Source organism: Nansenia antarctica (genome assembly GCF_963989245.1).
Source record: "Nansenia antarctica genome assembly, chromosome: 5".
Classification (NCBI taxonomy): Eukaryota; Metazoa; Chordata; class Actinopteri; order Argentiniformes; family Microstomatidae; genus Nansenia; species Nansenia antarctica.
The window spans coordinates 46,906,675-46,918,727 of record NC_137690.1 but is presented as its reverse complement, the minus strand read 5'-3'; the positions used below and the strand labels follow the sequence as shown (position 1 = coordinate 46,918,727).

At 45.4% G+C, this 12,053-nt stretch overlaps 1 protein-coding gene across 1 annotated transcript in view; it reads right to left on the bottom strand.

The window, feature by feature from the left end:
* ift80 (intraflagellar transport 80 homolog (Chlamydomonas)) overlaps positions 1-8,573 on the bottom strand; it is a gene marked incomplete at its 5' end in the record, with an annotated part of 95,725 nt that extends 87,152 nt beyond the window's left edge. The window contains 4 exons of the mRNA XM_080531647.1: positions 3,384-3,452; positions 3,632-3,742; positions 8,082-8,376; positions 8,565-8,573. Coding sequence (XP_080387773.1) covers positions 3,384-3,452; positions 3,632-3,742; positions 8,082-8,376; positions 8,565-8,573 — 484 coding nt within the window. The remainder of the gene's footprint in view (positions 1-3,383; positions 3,453-3,631; positions 3,743-8,081; positions 8,377-8,564) is intronic.
* Between the last annotated feature and the right edge of the window lie 3,480 nt (positions 8,574-12,053).

Below are 12,053 nucleotides of genomic sequence, written 5' to 3'. Positions count from 1 at the left end.
ATTGCGTTTACAGCGGTTTTGAACAGACACATACAAACTTCTCTCTTTCTCTCTCTCTCTCTCTCTCCCTCTCACTCTCTCTCTCTCTCTCTCTCTCTCTCTCTCTCTCTCTCTCCCTCTCCCTCTCTTCAGTGAGGTGCCCTCTAACCCAGCGGGGTTAATGAGTGCTGTGGTGTGTGTGTGTGTGTGTGTGCATGTGTGTGTGTGTGCATGAGAGACTATAATTGGCGGCTATGTGTGTCGTCTGTTTACAAGATGGCCGCCACCGGCCTCCACTCCATGGCTGTGTTCGGAATGGTATACTAGCATACTGCATACTAGCATACTCAATGAGTATATACTGCATACTACCTACTAAATTCATAATTAAGTAGGTTAAGTATCCGAAAACCAGCCGATCATTATGCATACTGCATACCTCCTACCAGAATGCCTCCCAGAATGCATTTCGCCGGGAACGGCGAATTTAATCCTCCATTTTAAACCTCCATTAGCTAAAATATGTAATTTTGGCTTTACAAGTGTTAACATTTCTTTTATGAAGTTTTAATATGTTTTCAGGCGAGAAAGTAACCACATATATTCCCAAAATGTGTCCAGTTTACCAAAATAACCCGTTTATATATCTGATCTGACGATTTTTTGCGTCTTCTGTTCGCTAGCTGCGTTCGTAAATTCGCCCTGGAAATATGATCAGCACTCATGGAATGCCTCTTGTCCAATCTAATTACCTGGTCGCTTTATGACGTTGCACCTAGTGTCCGCTCCGGTGCTCTCCGAGCGATTTTACGAACGCACCCTGCGTTTACCTTCACACACTCGACAGAAATATCGTAACATAATTACAACACGTTGTAAAATGATTTGGGGGGCCAATATCTTAAGCAGTGGAGGCTCCTCCATAGAGGTGGAGGAGGCCTGGCCTCCCCAATAATTTGAGAGAAGAGAGAGAGATTTAAAAAAGCAATAATTATATTTATTTTATTTATTTATTTAACATATTATATTATATTAATATTATTTCCGTTTTGTTCATAAATCTGAATTTTTCCATGGCTAAAACCCAATATTGCAATTGTAAAGCACCTACAGGCCAGAATCCCTATCCGTTTCTATTGAAGGAGGCCAGGCCTCCTGTCGGAAAGTCCAGGCCTCCTGTCGGAAAGTGGTTTCTCATAGAAGTCAATGTAATGCAATTTTTCTCATGGCAATATTTGATTGGCCAAATCACTGAAAATGGGTGGGCACAGGAGGCCTTGCCTCATCATGCATTGAGTCCAGGGCTGAAAGATTGACATTTTGTTCGTCCAATCACATGAACGCCAGTCACTTCAGTGCAGGACACGCTAGAACACCCATGGCTATTATCCCTGAAAATAATAGCTCATTTGGCCAAATACTTTTGCTTAAAATGACCTCGGAAGTCGGCGAGATTCTGGCGCGATTTATACATCGAATAGGTAGACAACATTTAGGATTTATTGAACCGTTTTATTTTTAATATTAATAATTAATAATTGTATGTAGTATGTTGTGGTGAATGTTGTGAGCCTGAGCAGAAGGGACAATAGCTGCTGCAGGCGGACCATGACCCATTGTGCAGGTAACTTATTACATATGTTGTTTGAGTTCTATGTTTTGGTGCATTTTGTAAGAGTCCACTCGTGGTGTTGCTAGCATTCACGAGCTAGGGCATGGCTAGTCAGTAACGTCATGTTGCATTCCACGTGTAGTACCTTTTTCCGCCACACGCGTGTATGAGTGCTGTTCTGCAGGATAAATATTAGAAATGGATGAAGTATTGTTCTGAATTGTATATTGTGTGTCTGATTGACATAGTGTTTGAGTGCTTTTCACATGTCATTGATTGTATGTAGTATGTTGTGGTGAATGTTGTGAGCCTGAGCAGAAGGGACAATAGCTGCTGCAGGCGGACCAGAGATTCATGCCAATTGTTTTGTTTATTTGATGACCCATTGTGCAGGCAATAAAAGCTGCTTCATCCACCATCCTGAGAGTGTCCCAATCCCTTCAGTACCGCCAAACACAAATTAATAATTTTTAACAAAGACAGATAAGAAGAACAGGGAACATTCCATCGCGAGTGAAGCGAGCAAGCGGAAAAGAAATTGGCCTCCTCAATTCTGGAAGTCACCAGCCTCCACTGATCTTAAGTATATCTCAAGTAACTAGCTTACTATATTGTTGTCTTAACAGTTGGTAAAATAACATGATTAAAATAAATATATATGAGCAATAACATATCGTGGGCTGCAGCAAGCCCAATAACAACCCAACCTGTCCGCCTGAAGCTACAATACTGGGATCATTCGTGATTGGGCTACAAGCAGTCAAATACTAGGTGAACATGTGTGTAAGACACAAATAAACGTGGATTTCATGCATTTCAAGTGGCATATTTGTAATCATGACGACTAGCCTGGTCTGAGAATGCATTTCACCATGTTAATGTAGTGAAAATACCACCGCTCATCCGTGATCAGACTTAGCTGGGGTGCTGCAGCTGAAGAGTATCAAATAGAGTGCAAGAAAGCAGCATCTGCACTCTCAAATATGTGCAAAAAACTATGTTTATTGCAAGCTTTCGGTCCCCAGGCTATCGGACAATGTAAACAAAAGCTGTATGAGTTTGACGAGGCTGAAAGGGTTGCCAGATGGGATTGACAATTTACAGCCTAAACTTTCTATAACCTCAAAATCAAGTAGCCCATTCGGCGGTAACCCGTCCCATCTGGCAACCCTGGACGCAACTCTGCAACTCTGGACGCGAAATGCATTTAGGGAAATAGGAGATGAGATAGTGTCCATCAAAACCGACTTCAAATTTCCCGGAAATAACTGCTCGCCTACTAAATTTCTCGCATACTCAAATCTCGCATACTGTACGTTCGGAACGTACTACATACTCAAAATCTACGTCATATCTAGTATGCTAGTACGCTATTCCGAACACAGCCCATGACTCACTCACATGGTGCTGCTGCCACCACCTCCACCTCCACCACTTCCATCACCACTTCCATCACCACCTCCATCACCACCTCCACCACCACCACCTCCACCACCACCACCACCACCACCACCACCACCTCCACCACCTCCACCACCACCTCCACCACCACCTCCACCACCACCACCACCTCCACCACCTCCATCACCTCCACCACCACCACCACCATCTGGGGTGGTCTAGTGGTCTGGTACCATGGCCTGGGGTGGTCCAGTGGTCTGGCACCATGGCCTGGGGTGGTCCAGTGGTCTGGTACCATGGCCTGGGGTGGTCCAGTGGTCTGGTACCATGGCATGGGGTGGTCCAGTGGTCTAGCACCATGGCCTACAGAACTACAGAACTGGTATCTTACCTTGCTGGGCTAAGGTGGACCTCAGCATCCCACTCTTAGACCAGATCTTGATCTGCCCGTCCTCTCCGGCTGTGAAAATGACAAAAAAGTCAACCAGAATCACACACACACACACACACACACACACACACACACACACACACACACACACACACACACACACACACAGCAAGCTTTGGCTGAAGAGTTGCAGGTACACACAGTGAGGAGCAGAGAGTGAAGGTTGTGTGTGTGTGTGTGTATCTCACCTGTGACGAGAGCAGTTCCGTCGTAGTTCCATCGCCCGGCCAGCACGGCTCCTTTGTGGGCCTCCACACTCTTCTCAATACGCCCGGTCTTGGACACCAGGTGGAACTTACCTACACACAGGTAACACACAGGTAACACACAGGTAACACACAGGTAACACACTGGTAACACACTGGTCACACTGAGGTAACACACAGGTAACACACAGGTAACACACAGGTAACACACAGGTAACACTGAGGTAACACACAGGTAACACACAGGTAACACACAGGTAACACACAGGTAACACTGAGGTAACACACAGGTAACACACAGGTAACACACAGGTAACACACTGGTAACACACAGGTAACACACTGGAAACACACTGGTAACACACTGGTAACACACTGGAAACACACTGGAAACACACAAGTAACAGACAGGTAACAGACAGGTAACAGACAGGTAACAGGTAGACACACACCAGACAGACAGGTAACAGGTAGACACACACCAGACAGACAGACAGGTAACAGGTAGACACACACCAGACAGACAGACAGGTAACAGGTAGACACACACCAGACAGACAGACAGGTAACAGGTAGACACACACACCAGACCAGACAGACAGGTAACAGGTAGACACACACCAGACAGACAGACAGGTAACAGGTAGACACACACCAGACAGACAGACAGGTGACAGGTAACAGGTAGACATACACACCAGACAGACAGACAGGTAACAGGTAGACACACACCAGACAGACAGACAGGTAACAGGTAGACACACACACCAGACAGACAGACAGGTAACAGGTAGACACACACCAGACCAGACAGACAGGTAACAGGTAGACACACACCAGACAGACAGACAGGTAACAGGTAGACACACACCAGACAGACAGGTAACAGGTAGACATACACACCAGACCAGACAGACAGGTAACAGGTAGACACACACCAGACAGACAGACAGGTAACAGGTAGACACACACCAGACAGACAGACAGGTAACAGGTAGACATACACACCAGACCAGACAGACAGGTAACAGGTAGACACACACACCAGACCAGACAGACAGGTAACAGGTAGACACACACCAGACAGACAGACAGGTAACAGGTAGACACACACCAGACAGACAGACAGACAGACAGGTAACAGGTAGACATACACACCAGACCAGACAGACAGGTAACAGGTAGACACACACCAGACAGACAGACAGGTAACAGGTAGACACACACCAGACCAGCCAGACAGGTAACAGGTAGACACACACCAGACAGGTAACAGGTAGAGACACACCAGACAGACATGTAACAGGTAGACACACACACACCAGACAGACAGTTAACAGGTAGACACACACCAGACAGACAGGTAACAGGTAGACACACCAGACAGACAGGTAACAGGTAGACACACACCAGACAGACAGACAGGTAACAGGTAGACACACACCAGACCAGACATATAGGTAACAGGTAGACACACACACACCAGACCAGACAGACAGGTAACAGGTAGACACACACCAGACAGACAGACAGGTAACAGGTAGACATACACACCAGACCAGACAGACAGACAGACAGACAGGTAACAGCAGGTTACCTACACTACATAAACTGTCCTGTCACTATTCAAGTCCTCAACATGTGTGGAGATCATTAGCCAGCAGCTGTGTCATCCTAACACCTACCTGGTCTCTCCTGAGGACAAGTGTCTCGCACAAACAAACGGAAGAGCAAAAGGCGCTGTCCGGCCGCTGCACCAATGGGATCCGTTTCCTATCTACTGGCGGAGCGGTCAGGCATGGAGACAGTTATCAAAGACACCAGACTACCATATACTTTGTGGCGGTGCATATTAAAAAATTCAGAATGTTCTATGTAATTTCGGGTCGCCTAAAACTGCAAATCAGCATGCTGCCTGCTCTTTTCCCCGTTTCTATATTTGGACGTCCTGACAAAAGTGAATGTCGCTGCCGAGATGACGACGATGACCCAGAAAAGCAGGTAGAACCTCGTCCGTGGCCGCGCGGTATTAACGGGCGCTTGGATTTTTAAAAACAACATTGATTTAAAAAAAGAAGAAAAAACGTTTTTTTTCGAAAACAGTTGTTTTTTTTGCTGTCAATTTCGATTAAAGCCGCGGCCGTTAGAAAGCACAGAAAAACAGCTCACAGCGTGTGCAGTGTGTCTGTCAGCATCACCGACCCTACCCAGGGTTGATGTCTCAGAGACACTGAGAGGCCCACGCACACCAGATGAGGTTGGAGAGAAAGCCACAAAGTTACTATAGATTTTCCCCCCACCCACCCACCCAGCAAAGCTATACATGGTTTCTATTTGAATGTTTCATCGCCAACTGAAATTGCGAGACAATAGAAACAGAAATAACCTGAGAAACCTGCATTAAAAACCTGCTGTGGGTAATGTCTCTGTATCAGGATAAAGATATAGATTTAGATATAGAAGTTGATATGCCAATTTCTTTAGAAAATCTAAAATGCCAATTTAATCTAAATGCCATTTTCCTAAAAAGTTCTAATTAGGGATAGAGTTGTTCAGCACAACTTCCTCGCTCCATAGTGGAGCTCAATGAACTGTAATATGGTTAATATGAAGAAAAAAAGAAAAGAAAAAAAGGGTAACAAATGATATCTTTGTAGCAGAAAGTACTAGTGCGTACAGTGAACCATAACAGAGTTTTCACTACTCTACCTCCGGCTTCCAGGGGGAAAATTGCTGCTTCAGTTTGTGGGTGTGTTTATGTAACCATACACTGCCATTCGCATGGTGACCACAGGTCCTCTGCTGCAACTGCCCTACGTCCCTCTCTCTGTCTCTCTCTCTGTCTCTCTCTCTGTCTCTCTCTCTCTCTCTCTCTCTCTCTGTCTCTCTCTGTCTCTCTCTGTCTCTCTGTCTCTCTGTCTCCCTGTCTCTCTGTCTCTCTCTGTCTGTCTCTCTGTCTCTCGCTGTCTCTCTCTATCTGTCTCTCTGTCTGTCTCTCTGTCTCTCTCGCCGTCTCTCTCTGTCTCTCTCTCCGTCTCTCTCTCTCTCTGTCTGTCTTTCTATCTCTCTGTCTGTCTCTCTCTGTCTCTCTCTCTCTCTGTCTGTCTCTGTCTCTCTCTCTGTCTCTCTCTGTCTCTCTGTCTCTCTCTCCCTCTGTCTGTCTCTCTGTCTGTCTCTCCTCCTGAGACATCTAACCCTAACCCTCAGCACTGCGTCTCCTGAAGACACCAGCTTTTCCCCTCTACTGTGTCCCTAAAAACTTCTATTTCCCCCCTTGTACTGTTTCTCTGTTTCTCCAGGGTCAAAAAAATAAAATAAAACAAAGGTTTATAAGAAGGTGATAGAAGAAGGTTTTCCCTTCTATCAATGGCCCCGGGCCTGAGCTTTCCCTTCTGTCTCTCTCTCTGTCTCTCTGTCTCTCTCTGTCTCTCTCTGTCTCTGTCTCTCTATCTCTCTCTGTCTCTCTCTGTCTCTCTCTGTCTGTCTCTTTCTCTCTGTCTGTCTCCGTCTGTCTGTCTCTCTCTATGTCTCTCTCTCTGTCTCTCTGCCTCTCTCTCTCTCTCTGTCTCTCTCTGTCTCTCTCTGTGTCTCTCTCTCTCTCTCTCTCTCTCTCTCTCTCTCTCTGTTTCTCTCTCTCTCTCTCTCTCTCTCTCTCTGACACAGGCGGAGGAGCACCACGGGTCACCGGTGGCGCCGCTCCACTAGAGGCCGGGTCCAGACTTCTTTTTGGGCCCAAGCACTGTATTCATGTGAGTGTGTGTGTGTGTGTGTGTGTGTGTGTGTGTGTGTGTGAGTGAGTGAGTGAGTGAGTGAGTGAGTGAGTGAGTGAGTGAGTGAGTGAGTGAGTGAGTGAGTGTTTGTGTGTGTCTGTGTTCGCACATGCACGTCTGTGTTTGTTGACTGTTATTATTAACAGTCTGAGGTGTTGGGACAGTAACAGTAGAAAAGCACCACATGATGCTTTTCACAAAGACAGGGCAGTCGGGCGACCTTGTGAACACACCCACGTCCACACGTCCACACCCACACGTCCACACCCACGTCCACACACCCACGTCCTAACCTAACCCTAACCCTACCTGTTCCATTACAGTCAATCTAAATAAAGTCGCCGTATCATTTGCAGTGTATAATGTAATGGTATGGTATTGGTATTGAGCAAAATCAATGCGAGAAAACATCATTGGCAGCCTGAAAGGATGCGACGGATGCATAAAAAAACTTGATTGTTTTGTCAACTAACGAGTCTACGATCGTTACTACAAAAATATATCCTAACTCCTCCTCTCTCCTCTTCTTTCCCACTGTCTACACAAAGCAACACAAATCACACACACACACACAAAAAAGACGAAGAAAAACTCAAGGCCCTAATGAATCATTGACATCATCAATTGGGGGGGGGGGCCCAGCCAGGCAGTGTGAGACTAACCGTCGGTGCTGGTGAGCACGAAGATCTCGGCCTGGGCCTGCTTCTTGCCGCCCACCGTCTTAGGGAACCAGTGCAGGTCGACGGGGAAGAGGTCCTCCTGGAGCTTCACCACCTGGGTGGTCTCGCCCGCCAGCAGGTTCCACCTCAGGAGCTGGTGGTCCTCGCTGCAGGAGAACACCTCGTCCGCCGTGGTCCAGCCCACGCAGCTCGCCAGCTCTTTATGTGTCCGGGTGTTAAGGAGGAGGCCCGTGGTGGTGGCCGTGGGGTGGTCCAGTGTTCTGGTACCACTGGTGGCCTACAGTGTATTCAAAGCTGCCCTGGGTAAAACCCAGCTTTTCACCACTGCATTCAACCTTTAGGAGCTGTTTCACTGTTTCTGTTCTGTTTGTCCCATTCCCTTGTAAAGCAACCTTGGGTCTGTGAAAGGCGCTATATACATTATTATTACAGTGCCCAAACAGTGCCCAAACATTATATGCCCACGTCGGCCATGGGTTCGAATCCAGCCCGTGCAATGTGCTGACATGCCCTCTTCCTCCTTACTCTCCTCCTTACTCTCCTATCTTCACTATCTCTATCCAATAAAACGAAAAATATGAGTGGGGCTAACCTTAAAAAAAAAGGATATGGGTATGGGCTGGTGGGAAAGAATAGAGGGATGGTTCGAAGCCTTTTTTGGTTACTATACCCCCCCCCCAATTGCAAGAACCATGTACCAAGTACCATGTTTATTCTCCTAGTACCCATGTGTATTCTACCATTAGGTCTGTGTTGTTATGAGTCTTCCCAAGGCCATTCAGAGCAGTCCACCAGCCCACCCGTGGTCCTACCCTCTTCCTTCTCTACATGCTCCTACTCAGGCAGATCTTGAGACAACACAATGTCCAATTCCACACTGCTACACAGATGACACACAGGTGTACATAAAAAACCAAGCCTGACACACCATCTGCTCTGTCAACCTTTTCCAACTGTCCCCCCCCCCCCCCCCCCCCCACCCCTCCTAACAGATCACCGACTCCTGCAGCATTGGCTCTGCCAGTCTCCTAGGTCATCATCCACCCGGGTGTGAAACTTGAACCTGCTCTCATTTGATGCCCACATTAGTCATGTCTGTAAAACTTTTTCCACCTGACGAACATCTCCAAGCATAAGACCCTCTCTGAAAAAGTCTAAAAAGGTCCATTTGTGACAGCTGTTAAGAAATTCAAAAGTGTGCAATTGTGAGCCTTTTTCCAGACACGTTTTGTTTTTAGAATAGATCTCCTGTGAAATGTGGGTGCTGTTTTCAAAAAGAGCCCCCCGTAAAAGACAGCTATGAATGTGATGGTAGATCACAATTTACAGTGAAGGGTTATATTTGTTTATATGATCTAGCCTTCTACTACTGTGGCAGCTGTGGCTCAGGACGGTCGCAAGGTCGGCGGTTCGATCCCCAGCTGGCCACGTGTCGAAGTGTCCTTGGAAAAGACACTGAACTCTGAATGCTCCCAATGAGCAGGCCAGTGCCTTGCATGGTCGCTTGCCACCATTTGGTGTGTGAATGTGTGTGTGAATGGTAAATGGTAAATGGACTGCACTTATCCAAAGCGCTTTACAACGGCCTCTCATTCACCCATTCACACACACACACCGGCCCAAGGACACTTCGACATGTGGCCAGCCGGGGCTCGAACCACTGATCTGCCAACCTTGCGATCATTAGACGGTGGCTCTACCTCCTGTGCCACAGCCGCCCTTGGGTGAATGAGAGGCCAATGTAAAGCACTTTGGAATAAGGTGCTATATAAGTGCAGTCCATTATTACTACTATGATGTGCTTTCATCTGACTGTATGTTCATCAACAGAATAACTTGCAAGCATTGTGAGTAGTACAGTAGCACTCTTAGACAGGGCCTGTGACACAGTGCAGCCCTGTAGGCTGAAAGGATATGTTTTGGTTCCTTCAGTAAGGACGTTTTTAATCTCATCGTGATGGCAACCGTAAAAAGTCCTCTTTGGAAGTTGCTGGTTCTTGATGTTCACTGTATGAAACAAAGGAAGAGACATTGATTAAAGTACAACACCTCCCATATTGACCTGTAATTCTGCTGCTGGAGTAACATTGGTGTATCCACAGCTACCGACTTCTTGGTGAGAGTTTATTAAAGGGATGGTTCACTTTTATACAGTAAGTGTCAAAATAATGAACCATTCCTTTAATGTAAACCCTTCAAAATAAAAGCACCCATCTTGGCCTTCTCTTGCAGAGAGGTGTAATATACATTGGTTTTTGTTCATTTTTAACAAATGTATTGGTAAGCAACCTCCCTACATCGAGAATGTTAGATTTTAACGTTGGTCCTTATCCTACACGTGCAAATGCCTTACTTAGGCTTACTGTCAGTGATTATGATTATGTTTTACTTTGTTTTGTCAACTATGTTATTGTATCTTGTCACTCGTCGTCTCTGTAAATGAAGGGAACCTCAGTGGCCTTTCCAGCTTAAATAAAAGTTGAATGAATGAATGACTTGGATGAGACGATTACACGATTACTACTAGTTTTAGTCTTGAGCTGTCATGGAAAATATTGGTGTCTATTTACTCTGAACTAACAGGTCATAGTGCCCTATTCAGATCGCATATGGCAAGCATAATAATAACAGACTGTAGGCCTACTGTAAAACTTGTTTTTCCAACATTACATTTCCTGATTGGTATGAATCTACTCGCAACACTACTAGTATCAAAAAAGGTGCATTGGTCTGTTTGGGAAAATGTTGCTGTACATTTTTTTTTTGACACTTCATTATTAGTAGTAATAATTTACTCAGCAACCCCCATCATAGTATTATAAACTGGTGCGATGTAGTCGAGCTAAATCATGGACTGGCTGGTTGCTTACTAACGTTACTAACCAGCTAATCACACAAGCGTCTGTCGTTGCCACGGTACCTTGAACTGGAGCGTTAGCCAGCTAGCTAACGTGATGAGTCCTCTCACTGTTTCACGCTTGCTGGCAGACCAACTTAGTTCTCTACGTATGTACAGTTGCCATAATAGCTCCACCGTTAATAGTTTACGCAATATACGATTACAATTGTTTCGCAAATCGACACGAACGTTAAAGTCTACCAGTCGCAAGCTAACTTTGCAGCAGCAACCTCAGAATCCCGGGATATCACTCGCGAGAGTTCGTGATATCCTAATCAAAGCCATGGCAACGACTTTCAAAATATTTTGTAACTATTTTGTTGATGTAGATGTCGTGTTTTTTTTAATGATAAATCTCAGTTCTTGATTGCCTACAAAGTTAAATAACGGTATAAAAACAAACCATCAAAATACATTTATTTTGTAAACAAAAACACACCGTTGTCTGTTGTTTTTCACGCCCCCTCCCATCGGTATCCAGGCAACAATTCCCGCAGTTCCTTCCGAATCGTAGCGAGCGCATGATATTTTCTATATATATGGACATAAAATACTCTAAATTAATTGTAATAGTAAAAAATAAAATGTGTGTTCGCCGTTGCTCAATACTAATCTTGGCATCAGCCCCCTTTTTAAATTTCTTTTTCTTTTTTTCTACCAATAAATGTTCCATGGTGCTTTGCGTCAGTTTGTAACGAATTCTGGTTCGAGGGAGAGTTTAGGCGCCATTTACGACTGAGAGCTTCTTGTCAGGTAACGACTTTTTGCTGACTTTTATGGACTTTATTTCAAAGGTCTGGGATATCAAGAATTGTTTCCATTCGCCTTTAACAATAGGGCTGAAAATAAGGAATTGTCACAGATAACAGCTTCGTCCGCATCATAGTAAACGGTAAACTGACATGGCTATAAGCGAAACTAACATTGATAGCTAAATAGCTAACGTTGACTCCAAACGTAGCTCTCTAGCTACTTGCTCATCTCGTGTATGTTGTAATATAGAGGATTGTTGTCTCCTAAAATTAGCTGGTTTTGATGTCGCTACACTAGCTAGT